General features: G+C 42.3%; 1 protein-coding gene across 1 annotated transcript; it reads left to right on the top strand.

Annotated features, from left to right (window-relative positions):
- Positions 1-1,855: 1,855 nt before the first annotated feature.
- On the top strand, positions 1,856-20,602 carry disp2 (dispatched RND transporter family member 2). The gene is made up of 10 exons (XM_011490339.3): positions 1,856-2,119; positions 5,894-6,032; positions 6,943-7,199; positions 8,696-8,725; positions 8,832-8,955; positions 9,781-9,896; positions 10,301-10,416; positions 11,072-11,169; positions 11,296-11,445; positions 13,910-20,602. The coding sequence occupies exons 1-10, from the start codon at positions 2,025-2,027 to the stop codon at positions 17,141-17,143; spliced, it is 4,359 nt and encodes a 1,452-aa protein (XP_011488641.2). The 5' UTR covers positions 1,856-2,024; the 3' UTR covers positions 17,144-20,602.
- Positions 20,603-20,691: the final 89 nt, after the last annotated feature.

Below are 20,691 nucleotides of genomic sequence, written 5' to 3'. Positions count from 1 at the left end.
TTCTAACAACCCACCCCAAACATGTTCACAATGAACAAGAAAAGCAAAATTTTTGATCAAAAATATTTTTCCAAAGCAAGAATAAAGTTAGATTACAAAATAACTCACCCAGAAATATAACTAAAAAAACAAACAAACAATTGAATTGCAACTTTATGCACACTAAAAACGTCCAAAATAACCCAAGTGGGCTTGTTTTTGACCCAATTAAAAGGCTAAAAAGAGATCTTACTTTTTGCAGGTTTATTTTAACAAAACATAAATTGGGTTGAAAAATTAGGATTGCTCCAAAAAGGAACCCAAAAATATATACCAACATGAATAAGCCAAGAATTTTGTCTAAGAAATAACTGAAGTGTGCATGACTGAACTATAAAGATACAAACAAATCCCCTTTTGCAGCAATGAAATTGGTGCAACAGAATGAGGACAATTTAGTATTGAAAGTAAATAAAGATAAAAAACCTAATTAGTTTAGCATTTTTGACCTTTTTAACAAATTTTTGCTTCTGATTTATTCCTGAATTTGATTGAGTTGCTGTTTTCATTGAAAGACACGTTTTCTACTCTCATTTTGTTTGTTTTCTGCCCAGTGTACCCTTGCGACTCTCTGGGCAGCCGACTATTTTTGTGTCACATCTTGAAGCAGCTCTGCAGCTGTAATGAAGCCTTTTCTTCCCCCCGTCACCGTTCACAGGCAGAAATCTGCCACAGGAAATTACCATGGCTGCCACCACCGTGTACCCGCCACAAGCCAAGCCCTCTCCTCAGCTTCTCATTATATGTATGTCTGGCATACAGCCTGTCAGGCTGGGGAGGTGTGTGGATTTGTATCTTCCCCTCAGTGTAAGTTAATCAGTATTTGAAGTCAACAAAGCATTAGCTTTATCAGCTGCCTCACAGGCTGCTCAGAAAACTCCACGTCAACCAACAACCTCACTGCTTTTGGGTCAACTCTGTGAACCGAGTTTCTCAAAAACATCCCAGAGACTTCATCAGCTGCAGGTGGAAAAACATGGACTCTCACCGGCTGCTTTGAATCTTTTGAAGTCGCCTCTCTTATTATGATTAAGCAATCAACATTTTTGCCAAATGAAATCTTGATAAATGCATTTCTGAGTCAAAAAATAACATTACACACATGTTAAACATATCTGGAAAACGAGGCAAACATGGGTCTATTTGTCTGCAAGTGGATGCTTCAGAGAGGGGCGGAGCAAGGAGCTTGTGATGCGCCCAGCATCACAAAAACGTTACAGCGTTTTTTTCGTCTGCTCCTGATTCACAAGGATTTGAATAAATAAACACTCAGAAAGGCTTAATTTTTTTATTTGTGTCCTCCATCATGAGAAATATGCCACAAGAACATGTTGAAAACACCAAAAACATAATTTTTATTGTGTTTTGGGTGTGTCATTGTAGAATAAAACTGTAAACTTCACTTTTAAACAAAGTTCATTAAAGGTAATGCTCAAAATCTTGCAGGAAATAAATAGCAAGAGTTTACTTTACTTCAGAAAATAACTGAGGAAACTATGTGGTAATTTTAGTTACAACCTAGCTCTCTTTTTTTGTCACTGTTATGAATCAAGGAAGATAATAAAAGAATTAATGAAATGTGTTTATTCAAGGATTTATTTGTTTTGATTTGTATTGACAATTTGGTTTCAATGATAATTTTAATGGAATTCTATTTTTTAGGAAATCTTACAGTTCACATAATCGCTGAAATAATCTCAAGAAATCCCGGGGGGAATTTGTTAGACTGCGCGTGCCAACGGGCTCGTGAACGCGGAACCTGCTCGTCGCTCCGTCCTCGCGGCTGGTTGGACAACAACCGTGCAGCATCCCCGCCGCGTCATCCCACCTCAGCCAATCAACGCGCAGCTGGACGCAGCGCTCCTGCTGCTCCGTACAGTAGCAGCCCCAGAAACAAGCATCTGAATTTCCTCCATCTGAATATCAGATCCGCTAATTTCCGGATCGATTTTAAGGGAATATTTCTCCTCTAAATCTGAGGGAAGATGGACGACTGCGCCAGGATTGGAGAAAGCTCGGATGCCATAGTGACGGATGACTCTTCTGTGGATGACAGGGACGTTCAGCAAGCTGGCCAGAGGTGGGCTGGTCTTTCTTAATTGTGATTTTCCCAGAAACTATGACCAAATCAGTGATAAAATAAAATAAAATAAAAAAGATGAAGTGAAGTGTTTTATCATCTGCAATTAAGAAGCTCAACCTCCTCAGATGTGTTATAATTTATATTGACAAACATTTTACATTTTATATTTTTCTCATTTATTTTATATATTTTTAGAATCAGATGTGATGAAATCCATGTGGATGTGATGCTGCTGTTTGCTCTGCTCTGCACAGTAGTGAAAACGTAAACCACACACCAATCTGAGATCTGCTAAGTGTCATCCTCTCTGTTGTCAGACTGACACTCACTTTGTACTTTCCTGACAGCCCGACACCAGCAGAAGAAGAAATATCCACAGTCCATCCCACAGGCTTTTAGCACAAAACATGCTTCCTTTTTGCTCAGGAATGAGGTGCAGCTCTTCTCTCTCTTTATTTTTTTATTTCTTTGGTGTCTTTTTTTCACAGCTCAGTTTCAAGCATGAATATTTTTTTTACTTTTCTTTTTTTTTTTATTACCCGTGAAGGTTTTAAATCACTGAAAACATGAAGCCAATGAGCAGCTGTATGCTTTTAAGCAGTTTTCTTTTATTTTAAAGCTCTTGCGACACGATAGTAAAAGTATGACACATTGCATTTTTGATTCCAGCATTTTGTGAATTTTCTAAACCTTTGATTTTAAAATTGTGGTTTTTTGTTCTCATTTTAGTGCCAATTGTATTGATGGATTGATGTCCATCTGGGAAAAATGGAAATTAGAGAAATGCTGCCTTCGTGTACTGCTGGCATTATTGGAAAAATGACTGTCCGACTCAAAAAACACACATGAACATCAGAAAAACAACAAAATCTTCAGACATCACATGAATGCAGAATCATTTTCTGTACCTAAACAAAGGTTAATTTATCCATAGAGCACCAGAAGAATTAAAGGGAAAATAAAATATTGATGATGATTAACAATTTCATTTAGTCCAGTTTGGTCTGAAATAATTTATTGGGCTGCATGTGGGCCCCCCAGGCCTTAGTTTGCTTCACCCTGATCTAAACCCCTAATGCTGAGTCTTTGATTTGGATTATTGTGGAATCGACAACATTACCTTCCTTTTTCAGGCCGGACGCTGCCCTATGCCTCTGAAACTGTTGAGCGTCTTTGTCCTCATCAGAAACCTTGTGTTGGTTCTTGACTATGTCGAGATTTCCCTTTGCGTCCAACTTTTCTGGTGTTTCACACTTTAGGTAATTAGAATCAGAGCCTTTACTGTTTTTTTGAATCATTTTCCATTTTTGTGCCAAACAACGACTTTTCCTTTTAGAATTTTATTTGAAGCCGGGATTAAATGGCACTTTTTTGTGGGGTCTTTATTTCCTTTATTTATTGTGAAATGGCTAGCAAAAAGGAAATTTAGGTTTAGGAAACCTAAGTTTAGGAAATTTAGGCTGAAGTACAAAAAAAAAGGAAATGTAACTGTACAAAAACATGGCAGTGGCACCAACACATGTAACACACTCCAGCAACCATGAGCGTCGTAACTATTACTCGCACATCCACGGGCCGCTGATCTCAGCAGCCATCTCTGTCAGTCTGCATCTTATTTCTTCTACCCTCAGCGCGTCCTCAACTCAGAAAATTACAGCTACTTAGACTGCATTGCACCCTCTACTGTTTCTTCGCATTATTAGACACTAAACTTGTTAAACTCGGAAAGTGATTTATAAAATTGGATTTCTGGTTACAATATAAAAAAGTCTGAATTATGTAAAGCATGAAATAGTTAGAGAATCTGCTCTCATTGTGTTTGGAGACTCCATGAGTCAAATGGTAAACCTCCATGAAGGGATCCATGTATAATTTAGGGATCTTAAATTATTTGGTACTTTTTGATTTTCTGGCTCTACAGTACATTATTTATTTGTTATGTCGCAACATAATTGCAAAACATCCCTCATTACTTCCACTAATCTAAAGGAGCAGTCTGGCTCCTGCTCTGTTTACTCTTGTCGCCATGGCAACACAGCAGAAATGATGGCTGAATCAGGTGCGCTGCAGGAAAACAAACATTTGCTGCAATTATGGAGAAGCTTTTTCTTGTGGTTTCTGGAACGTTGCAGATTTAGATACGCAATGTTAGTTTATTAGCAGTTGTGGTTTACTCTAACAGTTAGAAAAAAACAAATTTGGGATCTGATTCTTTCAAATAACATATTGTTCTCTGTCTCTCTGCAGTGCTCTGCATCCTGATTAAAAACTAATCAACTGCTGTGATGGACTATAAACCTGTTAGATGTCTGAGATTAATTGACTGAAGTCACTGGAGTTTATCCCAAATTTCTAGTATCCTGAACCCATTGAATCCCTTTCAGGTTCATGGGGCTGCTTAAAGACCCACTCTGAGTAAAATGGTGGTTTTAACATGTTCTTGTGGCATTTTTTTAATGATGGAGGACATACATTTTGAAAACTTTATTCAAATCGTTGTGAATCAGGAGCAGACCAAAAAAATCTCACTTGAAAAAGCCTGTATATGTGACGTCAAATCTACTAACAACAGGCCAAAAGCTCTTACCTCCGCTCCATTCTGATGCATCCACCTGCAGAAAAATAGATCCATGTACATCATAATTTTCCTCATCCGAGCTGGAATCTCGCCCAAAACTGCACGGCTGGATAGCTCCAATATTGCAATTTTGTTGCACCGCTAATATAATCTTGGGGTTGTGAGTGGCTGTAAGCTTGCAAGAGAGTAGTAAACAGGGCCTCTCAGTTTTGGGTGATGGGAAAAGGGGTGAGGTTGCTCTGTACCAAGAGTCTCACCCACAACCGAGAGGCGAACTTCTAATGAACGAGTGCTGCTCTGCAGAAGCCGTGTCTTCTAGTGGGACCTTAGATGCTGCAGCCAGCTTGTTAGGTCATCCCAAGTTCATCCCTGATGTGGGAGGAGAGTATTCCTGATTCAGTTTCTATAGTTTTGGGTTGTTATTTAGTTGGCTTTGCTTACCCCTTTGTGTTTGATGTTTGGTTTGAAAAGCTTTGAGCCTCAACCAAAATGACAGCTCGTCAAATAAAAAATAAATAAAGACTTCATAAAAGTGTAGTGGTCAGTGCTCTCGCCTCACGGCGAGAAGGTCCTGGTTTGAATCTTGGCTGGGACCTTCCTGTGTGGAGTTTACATGTTTTACCCCTTGTTCTCTGGGCACTTTGGCTTCCTCCCACAATCCAAAAACATGCTTCATAGGTTAATTCAGGATTTTGAATTATGAGTGTGACTGGCAACCTGTCCAGGATGCACCCTGCCTTTGTGCAACAGTAGCTGGGGTAGGCTCCAGCAACCCAGTGACCCTGAAAGGGGTTCTGAAAAATGGATGGATGGAAAATTTGGGATAAACTCCAGTGACTTCAGCTATTTTGGAGCACGTCTGGATTTATTCGATCTCAGACTTCCAGCTTTCCGGTTCTAAGTTGTGAAAACAGTCTCCAAATCCCACGCATACTTCATTCTCCCTCATCCCATTTCGGCTTTAATTGGCCCTCCTTGTGTGCATTCACAACAGCCTGTTTTTTCCAGAAATTCATTCCTCAGCTCACTAGTTCTGCTGATCTCTGCACTTCTCTGCATGTGAGACGCAGCAGAGCCAAGGACTGGAATCTGGAAACGGAGAATCTGCATCTTTGGCTTCTGTGGCTCCTCTGCCAATCCTATCCTCAAAATGACGTTAAAATGAGTTTGTGACTCTCTTTTCCTTCTTTCAGCGACATTCCGGTTCTTTCTCTGTGCCCCCCCGACGGGTCTGCTGAGACCCAGCTGGCAATTAGCCAGTCTGACAGGGAGCTTTGTGACAGCTGCAGCAGCCTCGGCAGACCCTCTTCCTCTTTCCAGCTTTACCACCAAGTACGTCTGACCTTTGGCTGCATTGTTGTGCAGCACGGATGCATTTATAGCCATAAAAATAGGGGCTGCATTTGGGAGGCGGTGCCAAATAAAGTCATTATGTGGCCCAGAAGACCGAAATGTAAAAGGAAAACTTTGCAAACTCATCTAAAAATATAATGATAAGAGAAATCAAGATATTCTAGTTCATATTATTCCTTCAGGTCATGAAAACAGTTTATTTTTATCAAGCTAAAAGCTAAATATGATGAATTTAACAACACAAGATGTGCCGACAGTGCAATATTTAACAATTATGAGGCCAAAAGTAATGGAGTAGCTCCGAGAAGAGACATCAGAAATAAAAAGAAAATATATGAACTAGTGAAAAATTAGTAAATGAAAAAATAAGTGCAAAAGAAACAGAAAAAGAAATAACTTCTCTTAATAAAAATTATCATTTTAAGGTTTAGGTTTGTCAAAGCGACTTTTGCAGAGACATTTGACTGTACATCCCATTATTTTGAGCTTTCTCCCGCTATCAAGCACAGTGGTGGAACTATGATGGTTTGAGATCGCTTTTCTTATCAGGTATTTTAAAAGCAGTTTTGATCAGAAGGTTAAGTGTAGTAAAGGTATTGTACATGCTGATAATTTCAAATAGAAAAACAAAAAAATAAGAAGGTTTGATATGAAAATCTTAAGTATTTACAAATTTTACCCCAAAATGTTTACATTTTATCAATTTTTGCTCAGTAAACTTACATTAAATTATTGCAATTTTTATTTTGTTTTTAAAATATTTTTTGTCTTTTAGATGTTAATTTAAAAAATCTGACATTTAGGTTTATATTTTTAAAATTGAAACTGACATTCCTTTCATTCTCCATCCGGTACATCATTTCTTTTGTTTTATTGATTTCTCCTCTAGGTCCCTCACTGCCTCCACGATTCAACAAAGCAGAAAAAATGCCGGCACTGCAGCCCTTGCAGTTCGGCCAAACCGCACGCCTGTCATTCAAACACAGCAGGTTGTCACGGCGAGGGAAATGTTCTGGTCAAAGTGGGACACAGCAGCGGTTCTGCCCATCAGACATCGAGTCACGGAGCGGTCAGATGTCACTGGCTCCACGGGTCAAATGAGAGCCGGGCACAGAAACCGAGGCAGCATCACGTGATCACAGTCAGGTGAGTTTATCAGCAGGAACATCTTTCATTCCAATACTCAAAAAAACTTGTGCTATCATGTCTGTATTTTGTTTTTTGTTATTTTCTACTCTTCTCTCATAGGCCACATCAACAATTGGTAAACTGTACTGTACTGAATCTGAACAAAATCTAATTAATAAAGTGGTTTCCATCATTTGTCAGGAGATAAAAGAAAAGAACAAACTTTAAAAGTTCAAAATGCTGCTTTGAAAAAGTGGGGAGCGAATGCAGAACAAAACGAAGTCAGTGAGCTCAGCGCAGCATCAACAGATTGATGCTAGAACAATTTGGTTAGAAGTTATTCTATATAATAAATTTGTCAAAAGTTATTCCAAGGACTTTTACTTTTAGATTAGAATAGAATAGAACACATTTACTTTTTAATGTGCCTAAGACTTTTCAGTGGTTCTAACCTGACCTTAATCTTATAAATAAATTACAGATTTTTGGTTACCATTGTTCAAAAATAATTCCTTACCTTACATCATTATTCCCTCTTAATTATAAAGTGTTCCATAAGTCCTCTAAGACTAATTTCTTTCTTTCTTATATTCCTGTACCTGCAGGATGTAGAATATGCACAAATACAGAGCATTTTTATGAGGTGCATATAATGTAAAAACTACCATAATATTGTTTCAGTTTTGGTGAAGTGAAAGTACTCGTAGGCAAACGGAGGAGCAAATCCCAGTTTTAGTCTGTTGGGTCCGTAGAAATAATAGATACAGGCATTGTGCCTTCGAAAAACGACTCTACCTAATAAATAGCAAGTTAAAATGATGGCACCTTGCTCACAATATGACAGCAAATACCTCTGTGATACAGGAACACAGTAATAAAATTAAAGCCTTAGGTCTTATGAGGACCAGCAGGACAACAGTCTGTTAGGTTCATACGGAAAAGGTGAAAAAATTCCGTATGTGGCATTCTTTAACCCTTAAATCTCTTTGTTCTCTGACAAATCAAATGTGGTAGTCTGATCAAATACTCAAGCAAGTGGAAATGGAAAGAGTTAAAAATTACTTAAAGTTCCTAAGTAATGGCTTACAGTGCATTTGTACTGCAAAAGGTGATACAGTAATACATTGCTTTTGTAATCCGTTACTCACTTGCAACACACTGTCCAGTGTACCCTGCTTTCAACAACAGTGGCAGCAGGGATAGGCTCCAGCAACCATGTGGCCCCTAAAGTGATTACCCAGGTTTAGAAAAAAGGATGGATGGATGGATGGATGGATGGATGGATGGATGGATGGATGGATGGATGATTTACACTAAAAGCGAGTGATTTCATAACACACTCGTATTCTAAAAATGAAGCAATCCCGCATGGTTTTGTTGTTAAGATGATTTAAACCAATAAAGTTGGACGTTTTTGAATAGTCTCAGGATGTCAAACTGTTGTGTTTCCTTTCAAGTTTCCATTTCTGTTACAAATTGTGTAGTTTTATTAAATCGTTTCTGGTCGTTCACAGATATGGACGACTTTGCAGCCTCCTTAAAAGGTAAGCAGTGAAACCTGTTTTAGTAAATTTTCATTTTTTCTGTTCTTTTTTTAAACATTTGTTTTGTAACACTGAAGCCTTCTCCTCTGTGCTTTTTTTCGGGCAGTTACTCCCGATTGATCGTGGACTATCCATCACTGCTCCTGCTGGGCTGTGCTGTTCTGCTGCTGGGATGCTCACTGGCTGGATTTCTTATTGGGCCTTTGCCAGACTTCTCTGACCCCATGCTGGTAGAAAACAAGACATATTTTTAAAATTGCTGAATCAAAACAATAACCCAACAACCCTCCATTAGAGACAGATCTCAGATAGACACCCTGCTAGACTATGACGTGGAATCGTATGAAAAAAAGTGAACTAGTGGTCATTTTCTCTTGGGATAATCACACAAACTCAAATTTTGTCCGTAACATTTTTTTTTGTACATCATTAATACCAGAAATAAAAGCTTTTCATACTAAAAATCCCAGAAATCGTAAATCAAAATTGTTTTACATTTATCACAAAGAGTATGAGACAACAAGTAAACTACTGGAGCATAATCCTAAAACGGTACTCAAATTCATTTATATTTTGGCATTTTTGTGGCAACAAATACATTTGAATTTAAAAAGAAAAAACTTGATTATTTCTGTACATTTTTAATCTTCAACTCACCGATGTGTTTTGACCCAGTTCCGGACTTGGGACAAGCACATGGAAATAATGAAGTGCGCCCCCATGTGGTCGCGGTAATTCCCAGCATGTACATTATTTGTCTTTCTTGATTCACTTATAGCCTACTGACAGCAATGCACATTTGTCCCCTGTAGGACTTTTCTAAACGGGAATATCTCCAAATAACTGCGAGATACTGAATGAACCTCTTTTGGTTTCTACAGAGGACATTTGGGGCTTTTCAATGATACCAAATGTAAGGGGTGGGACTCTGAGATTTAATGATTATTCGACCTAAGAGGGAACAGCTGAAAGACAAAAATGTTCGGCTGCCTGGTTGCTGTCTGGGATCAGTTGCTGTAGAGTGCCTTAGCCAAATCCCACGTTTGTGTCTTCAGGGTTTTGAGCCGCGGGGAACGTACATCGGAGTTCGGCTGTCCAGCTTATCCAAACTGCAGGAGAACACTGGTCCGGGGAAAGCCATGACTGCGGTACCGCAGCAGCTCAGTGGAAGGTCAGCCGTTTCAGTTTGTATAATAGATGTGTAGAATTTTTTCATAAAGACAACTTGAAGGCAAATCTGATCCATCCACCCTCTTAGTGTACATGTACTCAAAATTAACTAAAATAGGTTTTTATTTCCGTTTCTTTGGATTTTAGTTGAACATTTTCTGCTAAATCACAAATGCAAATACGATTGGTTCTTATTAAAGAACCCTAATAATTTTCTTTTGGAAGGGTTATAAAATAATGCATTAAAATGCTTTGTGCTGCGTGTTTTTCAGTCTTTAAAGGGTCTAATTCATATTTACTAACAATATATTCAGACGTTGCAGTATTTTTAGCTGAGTAGAAGCTAACGCTAACACTTTTTCTGAGAAACTTTAAGGACATGTGTTCTGTTGTGTCTGTAAAAAGGCTGGAGGACGTCTTCAGTCAAGGCAGTAATGGAAGTCGAGGTTCTTCCAGAGGTCTTTTTAAGAGGATGTTGGCTACAGACGCTTCACCAGACGCCTTCCTCTGTGATGCTCCAGGTGAGAAAATGCCGAGCTGTCATTATTTTTGTTAACAAGGCTGTTTTTATGCCTCTGAATGATAAATGATTTCACACATGCAAACTTTGTGGTCTTTTTTAAACTCGTGTTTTTTCCCTTCAGCTTTGACGCTGTTGCTCTATGTACATTTTTCTTTAAAAAATTTAAAAACCACCATTTTTCTTTAAAAAAGAAAAATGGTGGTTTTCCAGGACATGGTTTCTGCAGAGCAGCAGGTGTTCATTCGAATTTTGTGGTGGGACTGTGGTGGGACTGGTGCTGAGCAATCCCGCCCCCTTACCCCTCCCCATTGCTGAGAGCTCGGAGGAGGAAGCTTGTGACCCACCCAGCGTATTTTTTACGTCACAAATACGATCTTTTTCAAACAGCTTTTTTTTTGTCTGCCACTGATTCACAACATTTTCAATAAAGAAATACTCAGAAATGCCATTTTAATCTTGATTTTCTTTGTATATGTCCTCCCTCATGATTAAAATGCAACAAGAACATGTACTTTTACAACTTTTACTGTTCTAGAAAGATCTGCAAGCAAACTAACTAGCAGTTCAGACCTAAGAGTTTGTGTGGCTCGACTTTTCTTCCAATCCCTGCTGGCTGTTCGGCTCATTGATGTTGAATCCTTTTCTGCCCTCAGGCGAGAGTTTGGCCCGACTCGTGTTTCGATCCGAAAACTCAGCCAGTCTCTGGAGTCTTAAGGCGATTCAAGCCATGTGTGCAATGGAGGAAGCGAGGGTACGTTCTGCTCCTTTTGTCATTTTAGACAAAACCTTTAATCTCTCTTTCATCTGCCATCGATTCCAGTCCAATAAAAATAAATCAAATAAGTAAATCTTTATTTCTTCGTTTTGTGTGAATCAGATTCGCTCGCAGGTCAAATTCCAGGATCTGTGCCAGCTGCACGTGAAAGCCGAGGGAACCAGGAGAGGCTGCTGTCCCAGCTGGTCTCTAGGGAATTACTTGGCGGTCCTTTCTAACGCCTCCTGCTGCCTCAGCCTCAACGCCCAGCAGGTTCTGCAGCTTCCTCTCTGTTACAAAACAAATGCAATTTAAGAATTCAAAGCCTGTGTTTTTTTTTATTAAAAAAAAATCTAGCTGAATTGTTCTGAAAGAAATATTTAAAGTAAAGTTAAGACAAAACTTTTATTTATAGATGCTTGAAAAGAATTTCTCATCCTGCTTGTTTCTGATTTGATAATACTATATTTGCACATGTTCTTTTCTGAGGACTCATAGTGATGGAAATCCACACATCCTTCTTCTTTCTCTTTCGGCTTTTCCCATCAGGGGTCGCCACAGCGAATCATCCTTTTCCACCTCACTCTATCATGGACATCTTCTACCCTAACATTAGCCAACTTCATGTCCTCTGTTAAGACATCCATGTATCTCCTCTTTGGCCGTCCTCTTGCCCTCCTGCCAGGCAGCTCCATCTCCAACATCCTTCTACCAATATATCCACTATCCCTCCTCTGAACATGTCCAAACCATCTCAGTCTGGCTTCTCTGACTTTGTCGCTAACACAGGCAACATGAGCCGTCCCTCTGATGTACTCGTTCCTTATCCTGTCTAACCTGGTCACTCCTAAGGAGAACCTCAACATCTTCATCTCCGCTACCTCCATCTCAGCCTCTTGTCTCTGTCTCACTGCTACCGTCTCTAACCCATAGAGCAGAGCTGGTCTCACCACTGTCTTGTACACCTTTCCTTTGAGTCTTGCTGGCACTCTTCCGTCACACAACACTCCTGACACTTTCCTCCAACCGCTCCAACCTGCCTGCACTCGCCTCTTCACCTCTTTTCCACACCCCCCATCACACTGAACTGTTGACCCCAAGTACTTAAACTCCTGCACCTTCTTCACCTCAGTCCCCTGTAACCTAACGCTTCTACCTTGATCCCTCTCGTTCAGACACATGTATTCTGTCTTACTACGACTGACCTTCATGCCTCTTCTTTCCAGAGCAAACCTCCACCTCTCTAGCTGTTCCTCCACCTGCTCTCTACTCTCACTGCAAATTACAATGTCATCCGCAAACATCATTGTCCAGGGAGATTCCTGTCTTACCTCGTCTGTCAGCCTGTCCATCAGCATAGCAAACAAAAAGGGACTCAAAGCTGATCCTTGGTGTAGTCCCACCTCCACCTTGAACTCCTCTGTCTGACCTACAGCACATCTCACCACCGTCATACTTCTCTCATACATGTCCTGAACTACTCTGACATACTTCTCTGCCACTCCAGAAGACCTCATACAGTACCACAGCTCCTCCCTCGGCACCCTGTCATACGCCTTCTCTAAATCTACGAACACACAATGCAGCTCCTTCTGACCTTCTCTGTACTTTTCCATCAACATTCTCAAAGCAAAAATGGCATCAGTGGTGCTCTTACGGGGCATGAAACCATACTGCTGCTCACAAATCTCCACCTTCTTCCTAAGCCTGGCTTCCACTACTCTTTCCCACAGCTTCATTGTGTGGCTCATCAACTTTATTCCCCTATAGTTGCTGCAGTTCTGCATGTCACCCTTGTTTTTAAAGATCGGAACCAGAACGCTTCTCCTCCATTCCTCAGGCATCTTCTCACTCTCTAAAATCCTATTGAACAACCTTGTTAGAAATTCCACTGCTGTCTCTCCTAGGCACTTCCATACCTCCACAGGTACGTCATCAGGACCAACGGCCTTTCCGCTCTTCATCCTTTTCAGAGCCTTCCTAACCTCATCCTTTCCAATCTCTGCTACTTCCTGCTCCACAACAACCACATCTTCCTCCCTTCTTTCCCTGTCATTTTCCTCGTTCATCAGCTCCTCAAAATACTCCTTCCATCTTTTCTGTACACTCTCCTGAGTTGTTAGCACCTTTCCATCTCTGTCCTTAATCACCCTTATCTGTTGCACGTCCTTCCCATCTCTGTCTCTCTGTCTGGCTAGCCTGTACAAGTCCTTCTCTCCTTCCTTTGTGTCTAACCTGTCATATAGCTCATCGTAAGCTTTCTGTTTGGCCTTTGCCACCTCTCTCTTCACTCTACGCTGCGCTTCCTTGTACTCCTGTCTACCTTCCTCAGTCCTTTCTACATCCCACTTCCTTTTAGCCAACCTCTTCCTCTGGACGCAGTCCTGTACTTCCTCATTCCACCACCAAGTGTCTTTACCATCTTTCCGCTTTCCAGATGACACACCTAGCACCTTCCTACCTGTTTCCCTGATAATTTCTGCTGTAGTTTCCCAGTCCTCTGGAAGCTCATCCTGACCACCCAGGACCTGCCTCAACTTCTGCCTAAATTCCTCACAAGTTTCTTCATTCTGTAGCTTCCACCACTTGGTCTTCTTTTCTGTTTTCCCTCTCTTCTTCTTCCTGACCTGGAAATCCACCTGGAAATCCACACATCCAAAAGGTCAAATTTGCTGTAAATGAATGACCTTACAGATCTCATCTAATTCGGATCTCTGCTGTATGTCTTTCTAACCAGGTTTCAGATGCTCTAAAACTTCTCCAAAAATGTGCTCCTTACTACCATGAGGGGCGTCTGGTGGAGGCCTGCGTGGAAAGACCGGCGCGTGGCAGCTGCTTCACCGTGCCCTCGCGCTGCAAGCAGTCCCGCGTGGTTTTCCAAATCCTGCACTTCCTGGTGGACAAAGACTTCCTGGGCCCGGACACCGTAGAGTACCAGATCCCCACACTGAAGTACAGCCTGATGTTCCTGCCGGTGGATAAGGGCGAGCCAATGATGGAAGTTTACATGAACAGCCTCGAAAGCAGGGATCTGACCTACAATAATACAACCATTACTGGGATTGATTTTGGGATTAAGAAGAGTCTTTTCAAGTACTACCTAACCAGAGATTTGGTGTACCTAGTTTTGGCTGTTTTTTGTCTTTTGTTCACCATGGTTTTATATCTGAACTCTGTCTTCATCGTAGCGTTATCGATTCTTTCGATCGCCGGCTCCCTCTTGACGTCCTATTTTTTCTACAAGGTGGTGTTTCGCCTGACTTTCTTCCCCATGATCAGCCTGTCAGCAGCTCTCATTCTCTTAGGAAGCTGCTCCAATCAGGTTTTCATCTTCAGTGACTTCTGGAATCTGCATCTGATGCAGAATCCCTCCGCCTCGCCAGGGAAGAGAGTAGCCAGAGCTCTGCGTGAAGTTGGCTATTTGATTCTAGCATCGGGGCTAACCTCTAGCGCTGCGTTTTGGTCGGGTTACCTCAGCAGTATCACAGCGATCAGGTGTTTCTCTGTCTATCTGGGTACCTCATCGTTAATCAGCTCCCTCTTGTCTCTGATTTGGCTGCCATGTGTGTTTACGTTGCGCGATCGCTACAGAAAGGCCCATCCCGCGTCTTCGGCCGCACAGGGATGGAAGCCCTGCTGCTCCAAAAACACAGAGGGCTTCTGGGAAACAAGCTCTCACAAAAAATGCCTTTTCATGGTCTCGCAGAAGCTGAGAGAAGTCAAACGAGGCCTCACAGACACTTCCAGTTTGTTGTTCCTGAAAATCTTGCCCTGTGGAGTGATCAAGTTTCGGTACATTTGGGTGTGCTGGTTTGCCGTTCTGGCGGTGGGGGGCACGTACATGTCCTGTGTGGAGCCGGGAATGAAGCTGTCAACCCTGGAAAGCCAGGTCGCTCAGCTTTTTCGCTCCAGTCACCCATTCGAGCGGTACGATGCAGAGTACAGCCACGTTTTTATGTTTGAGAGGCAGAAGCGTGGCGAGGATAAGCCCGTCACATTAATGCTTGTCTGGGGTGTCAAACCAACCGACAATGGGGATCATTTAGACCCAAGGAGCAGTGGCTCACTGGTCCTTGACCTTGACTTTAATATGAGCCACCCTGAAGCTCAGATATGGCTGAGGGATCTGTGCGGACGAGTCCAGAACCAAAGCTTCTACTCCTCTCCATCCCTGGAGGATGAAGACCTTGTGACAGAAAACATCTGTCTTGTGGATCAGCTGGTGCGTTGGGTCTCTTCCAGACGGTGCTCGGAAAGCCATTTCTGCTGCAGTGGCGTCCATTTCCCATACCCCCCCGAGGTTTTTGAGAGCTGCCTCAGCCTGATGCTGGTGGAGAGGTACACTGAGGGTCGTCCACCGCCAAGTGACAGCCTATACTTCCATCTAGACGGCAGGGTCGCGGCCCTTGTGCTGTCTTTTAAAACCACCTACCTCTACAGCTTCAACTTCAGCAGGACCAGCGTTTTTTACCAACAAATCCTGACTTGGTTCAACGGAGAAATGTCTGGAGCACCACAAGGACTGGAGAAGGGCTGGTTCGTTGGCCCGTTGTCTCTTTTTGATCTACAGCAGTCTTTGAGCACAGAGACGCTGGTTGTAGCTGGCTCCTCTGTGGCTTTCACCTTTGTTTTGCTACTCCTGACCACATGGAACATTGCACTGAGCATATATGCCACCGCTGCCGTCGGAGGGACAGTGTTCGTCACGGTTGGCCTCCTCGTTCTCCTGGAATGGCAGCTGAGCGGCCTTGAGGCTCTTTTCATATCAGCAGCTGCAGGGTTGTCTGTCGACTTCGTAGCTAACTATTGCATTTCCTACAGTTTAGCTCCTCATTCGGATAAAATTGGAAAAGTTGTGCACTCCACTAAAAAGATGGGGTGTCCTGTAGCAATCGTTTCTGGTGCATTCTTCTTCATGGGCGTCGTTATGTTACCTGCCACAGCCTTACATTTCAGGAAGCTTGGCATCTTCTTGTTTTTGGTGAAATGCGTCGCCTGTGGATTTGCCACTTTCTTCTTCCAGTCGCTGTGCTGCTTCTTCGGGCCCAAGAGACGCTGCAGAACAATACAGCTGCCATGTCTCTCAGAGCGGGCAAATGGTGCCCTGACCCCTTGCCCCGAGCCTGGTTCCTCGTCATCCTCGGCTGCAAACGGGGCCTTTGGAAAGTCCCATGTTAGACGGAGTTATGACAGAGAGCCGGACGGGTACCTTTACCCCCATCACCAGCGCCAGCAGAAACAGATGGAAGGTGGGGACGACGTGAACAGGAGGGCGGAGCAGTACGAACTGCAGCCACTAGCTTATCGACTGAGCGACAGCTTTGAGAACAGCACCTGCACCAGTAAACTGTCCAACCGACCGTCTGTGCTCTCTGATGAGATAGAGTATTGTGAGGGAGAGTTGAGCAACACCAGCAGAGACAAGGAAAGCCATGCGATCTGCCAAGCACCTCCTGCTCTGCAGACCTCCTCCCCTTATAGGGAGCCCACTTTGAAAAACGCTGCAGGAGACAAGCTGCTGTGTAAAACATGCACAGCTGCGGTCAAGGAGTGGAGTGGCACACCCCGCTCCGTATCATCAAGCTTCATCAGCCAAACGCTGGATACCTCTGACCAGCTCTTACCCTGCGGAGGCAACAACGTTGTAGATGGCGAAGGTCAGCGTGAAGAGCCCCTCCTGTACTGCTCTCAGAGCTCCTGCGAGGGTTTGGAGGATTCCTGTGACACGTGCCTCAGTGACGTCGAACCGGGGCCCCCGTGCCTCGACAGCACTGCCGAGGTCCACCTGCAGCCGGGACATCTCAACGGCAGGCGAGAAGCGCTCCGGCTCTCGCTGAGGGAAACCGTTTACGAGGCCGGCAGCAGGGACTGGCTGAGCCGCAGCGAGGAGGTCGTCATTCTACCCAACAGTAAACCGGACTTACCCGACGTTTGGATAAAGAGGGATGGACAACAAGAGGCCACCTGCTAGGGCGAGCCGGAGGAAGCAAGAAAACACTGTGCTTTCATCACTAACTTAAAATAAACCACAGAAATATAATAAACTGGAAGAAAACTTTCACTGAAGTTTTATGTTATTTAGATGTTGCCGGCGACATTTCAGGTGTAAAAGGTTTGAAACCAGAATTTTAATGCCAGTGTTGCCATTCTTTTGACTACCGTAACTCTTCAACCAGTTACATAATTCACCTAATTCCAGCAGATTCAGAAGAAAAGCGACTTTACGACATTATAAAACTCTTAATGATAGTAACGTGCTGTATTTCGGTGCAAAGCCGATGTGCCAGTATCAACTGGTTCACGTTGATCTCGTAAATGGTCGAAAAGTCATGCTGGGTCGAATAGCATGTGTTACTTAGGTGTCACCAGCGATACTAAAGCTTCAGCTCCAGTGTTGACATTACCGTAATTCTTCGACTATTTAGGCAATCGACGTAATTCAAGCAAATTCTGTACTTCATAAAAGTACATTTGCACTGATGTGCTAAACTTTACAGTGGTGAAGTGCTTACGCAATCAACGTGAATTGGCTGATACTGACACGGAGAAAAGCGGTTTTGGCGGTATGCATTGTCGCTTTTCTCAGCGTCACAATCCGTTGGAATTACATTAATCATGTAAAAGGTCAAAGAGTTACGCTAGGTCAAAGAGAGCCTATTTAGGTGTCGCTGGTGACGTCTCCGGTGTTAAAGGCTTAACACCGGAGCTTTAGCTCCGGTGTTAAGCCTTTGTTGACATTCTCTTGACTACCTAACTATTCGACCATTTACGCAATTAATTTAATTACATCCGATTCTGAGGCGCAGAAAAGTACATTTGCGGTGACATGCAAAACTTTACAGTAGTGAAGTGTTTATGCAAGCAGCATAAATACGCTGATTTTATCAGAATCTGTTGAAATTATCTTAGTTGCATAAATGGTCAAGGAGTTCATGTATTTTGAAGACTGCGTGTTATTTAGACATTTCTGGTGTTGAAGGGTTAATAACAAATCTTTTAGGAAGTAAAAGCCAACTTCACATGTGACATAGGACAGCATATCAGGGTAGAGGTTTATTTGAAATAAGCCTGGTCTGTGGTGTTTTTAATTCCTAGTTGACTGCGTTTTGATGAATTGTTTTAGAGCAGGAAAATGCGAGACTAGGACTGATAAACGGCGGGCCAGAGTGGAAGCTTTCCATTCAGAAGCATGCACCACTTGAAACCACAGTTTATTTAGCACTAACTGCATCTGCTGGACTGACCGTGTGCCTCAGACTTTATACTTTTCTGCCTCTGATGTTCTTTGGAAAAAACAGAACCTTTTAATTTTTTTTAAACTAAATTCAAGTTTAATTCCCAAAGCTCAATATGTTTCAGTTTTAATGTAGATTTCCAAGTTACAGTGATAACTATTTGAGTAGCCTTTTCTAAATTTAAGCTAAAAAAAAGATACAAATTAAAGAAATGCAGCATTAATGCTGGTTTTATTTCTAGGAGAAGCTGCAGGTGAATCTTTTGCATGATTTGACCTTTCTAATAAATTTGCATCTGCAATAATGCGGTTTCTTGAATCAGCACAAAACAAAAGGTTGCTGCTGTTGTCACCATTGTAGAAGTACTTGTGGCTGCAGCAGCAGCAGGAGGTCCCACTGAGGTCTCTCCGGACCTCTGCATTTGAACTTCTCAGTCCACGAAGGTCGTTGCTGTTTCTCCAGCTGCGACTTAGCCTAACGTGCCTGCTCTCAACCAATCAAACCTTTTGTCAGATTATGTTTGTGTCCGAATTCCCTCACAACTCCAACTAGTGTCCATTGATACTCCCTAGATTGGTAATTATAGACCACAATGCATTGCATTTGAACATTTTTTTAAATAAATCATCCAAGTTTTCGCCAGCAAAACACAATGGATTTATTAATAGTTGTCATAAAATGATCGTACTTATTGGGTTTTTACTTCGGCAAATGGGTGATGTCATTTTTGCTATTTAAAACAAAAAAAGGAGTGAGTAAGGTGTTCAAATTGTGTTAAGTATCATGCCAGACGCAATTCGCACGTTTGGGGCATCATATTTCAATGCTGAGTTAATGTACAGACACGATCTGAGGTCCTGCGGTGGGATTTGGGCAGCAGACGTGGCTAACCTTTAGGCTTGTGACGTTTTCTGTGACTCCATCAGGGGGTTGAAAAAAAAATCCAATATGGCCCCCTAATGTGAGGATTTTCGTCCTGTACTTCCATCCACTTTCTTAACCTGCTAGGGCCGCGGGTGACTGTCCCAGTTACAGTACTGGGCGAAGGCAGGATGCTCCCTGGACAGGTCCCAGCCTGTCACAGAGCCCATGGAGCTGTGGTGATTGAGCATCCTACACTAGCCAGCCACCTGGTAGACAGTGTAAAGCAACCGCCGCCACCCAGGGTCCCCGGTTGACTGCCCAGCAGATGAACAGCCGCTGCAGTTGCCATCATAGCAGGCGCAATCACTCCAGGTCCATGGGTTTATGATGTTACTCTCATTTTCATCAAAACAATAATTTAAAAAAAATCCTCCAGTTTTATTTGTATTTCCTCTCTCTGGTAATGCGGGACAGAAATTCTGTAAACTGAGCCGTAGACAGAAGCAGCATTTACAACAGCTGTCACATTCAGGTGAGATTTAATGTACTGCCAGCGTCTCTGAAGGATCTGTTGAACCCAGACACGGCGGCGTGCTTGGCGGCACCTCTGTCCAAAGCACACAAAGCCAAGCTACTCACTCACTATCATTCATGTTTTCCATGGTGTGGCAACGAATGAAATCCAGAAAAACATTGGCGGTTCACATTCACGTCTGACGCCTCTTTTTTGGCGTGCGAGTCGCGTCCGGTGTGAACGCAGCTTTAGGGCGTAGTGAGGGAATTTAGACTTAGAATCCGTCTCCCTCAGATGTGATATGGGGCCGTGCATCACGCAAAACAGAAGCTTCCAGTTACCTGTGTGTGTGTGTGTGTGTGTATATATGTGTGTCAAAGGCTACTTTTTCCGTCTACTGTCATTTTAAAAAATGTTAACCAAGTTTCGGTGCCGAAAAAAACCAACGTTTATGATGATTTGAATGCTTTATATCACCTGCTTATACATGTTTGGAGCATAATGGTCTGCCTCTCTGTTGAAACACGGCCAGCAGGTCAAGTGTTTTTATCAGCTGTTTCTGCGTAGCTCAGTATTCCTGACATAAACAGCATGTGCCAAATGTTTTTTAGCACTCAAAGTGTCTTTTTGTGCCAAATGTTTACTGTAATTTATGTGATCTTGATTCTAAAAGGATAATGAAATGGGTGTGATAGAAGTTTAGCATGAATGGATTAAATATATATGTGAGGGGAGTTTTATCCATTTTTACTCAGAAATTTATCTTTTATTTTCCTGCACAGAAAGACCTGCCTTCCAAGATAAATTGTATAAATTACATAAATGCAAGGATTATAATTTGGATTGTATAGAAGTATCCCTATTGATAATGTTTTTTTTTGTCTGGAAACAATAAAAAAAAACTTG

The sequence above is a fragment of the Oryzias latipes genome, chromosome 22 (assembly GCF_002234675.1).
Source record: "Oryzias latipes chromosome 22, ASM223467v1".
Lineage (NCBI taxonomy): Eukaryota > Metazoa > Chordata > Actinopteri > Beloniformes > Adrianichthyidae > Oryzias > Oryzias latipes.
The sequence above is the reverse complement of the archived record's forward strand: the minus strand, read 5'-3'. Positions and strand labels throughout refer to the sequence as shown.

Coding starts and splice junctions, on each gene's coding strand:
- disp2 (XM_011490339.3), top strand. CDS start 2,025: ATGGACGACTGCGCCAGGATTGGAGAAAGCTCGGATGCCATAGTGACG. Junction 7,200..8,695: donor CATCACGTGATCACAGTCAG/GTGAGTTTATCA, acceptor GGTCGTTCACAG/ATATGGACGACTTTGCAGCC. Junction 8,956..9,780: donor ACTTCTCTGACCCCATGCTG/GTAGAAAACAAG, acceptor TTGTGTCTTCAG/GGTTTTGAGCCGCGGGGAAC.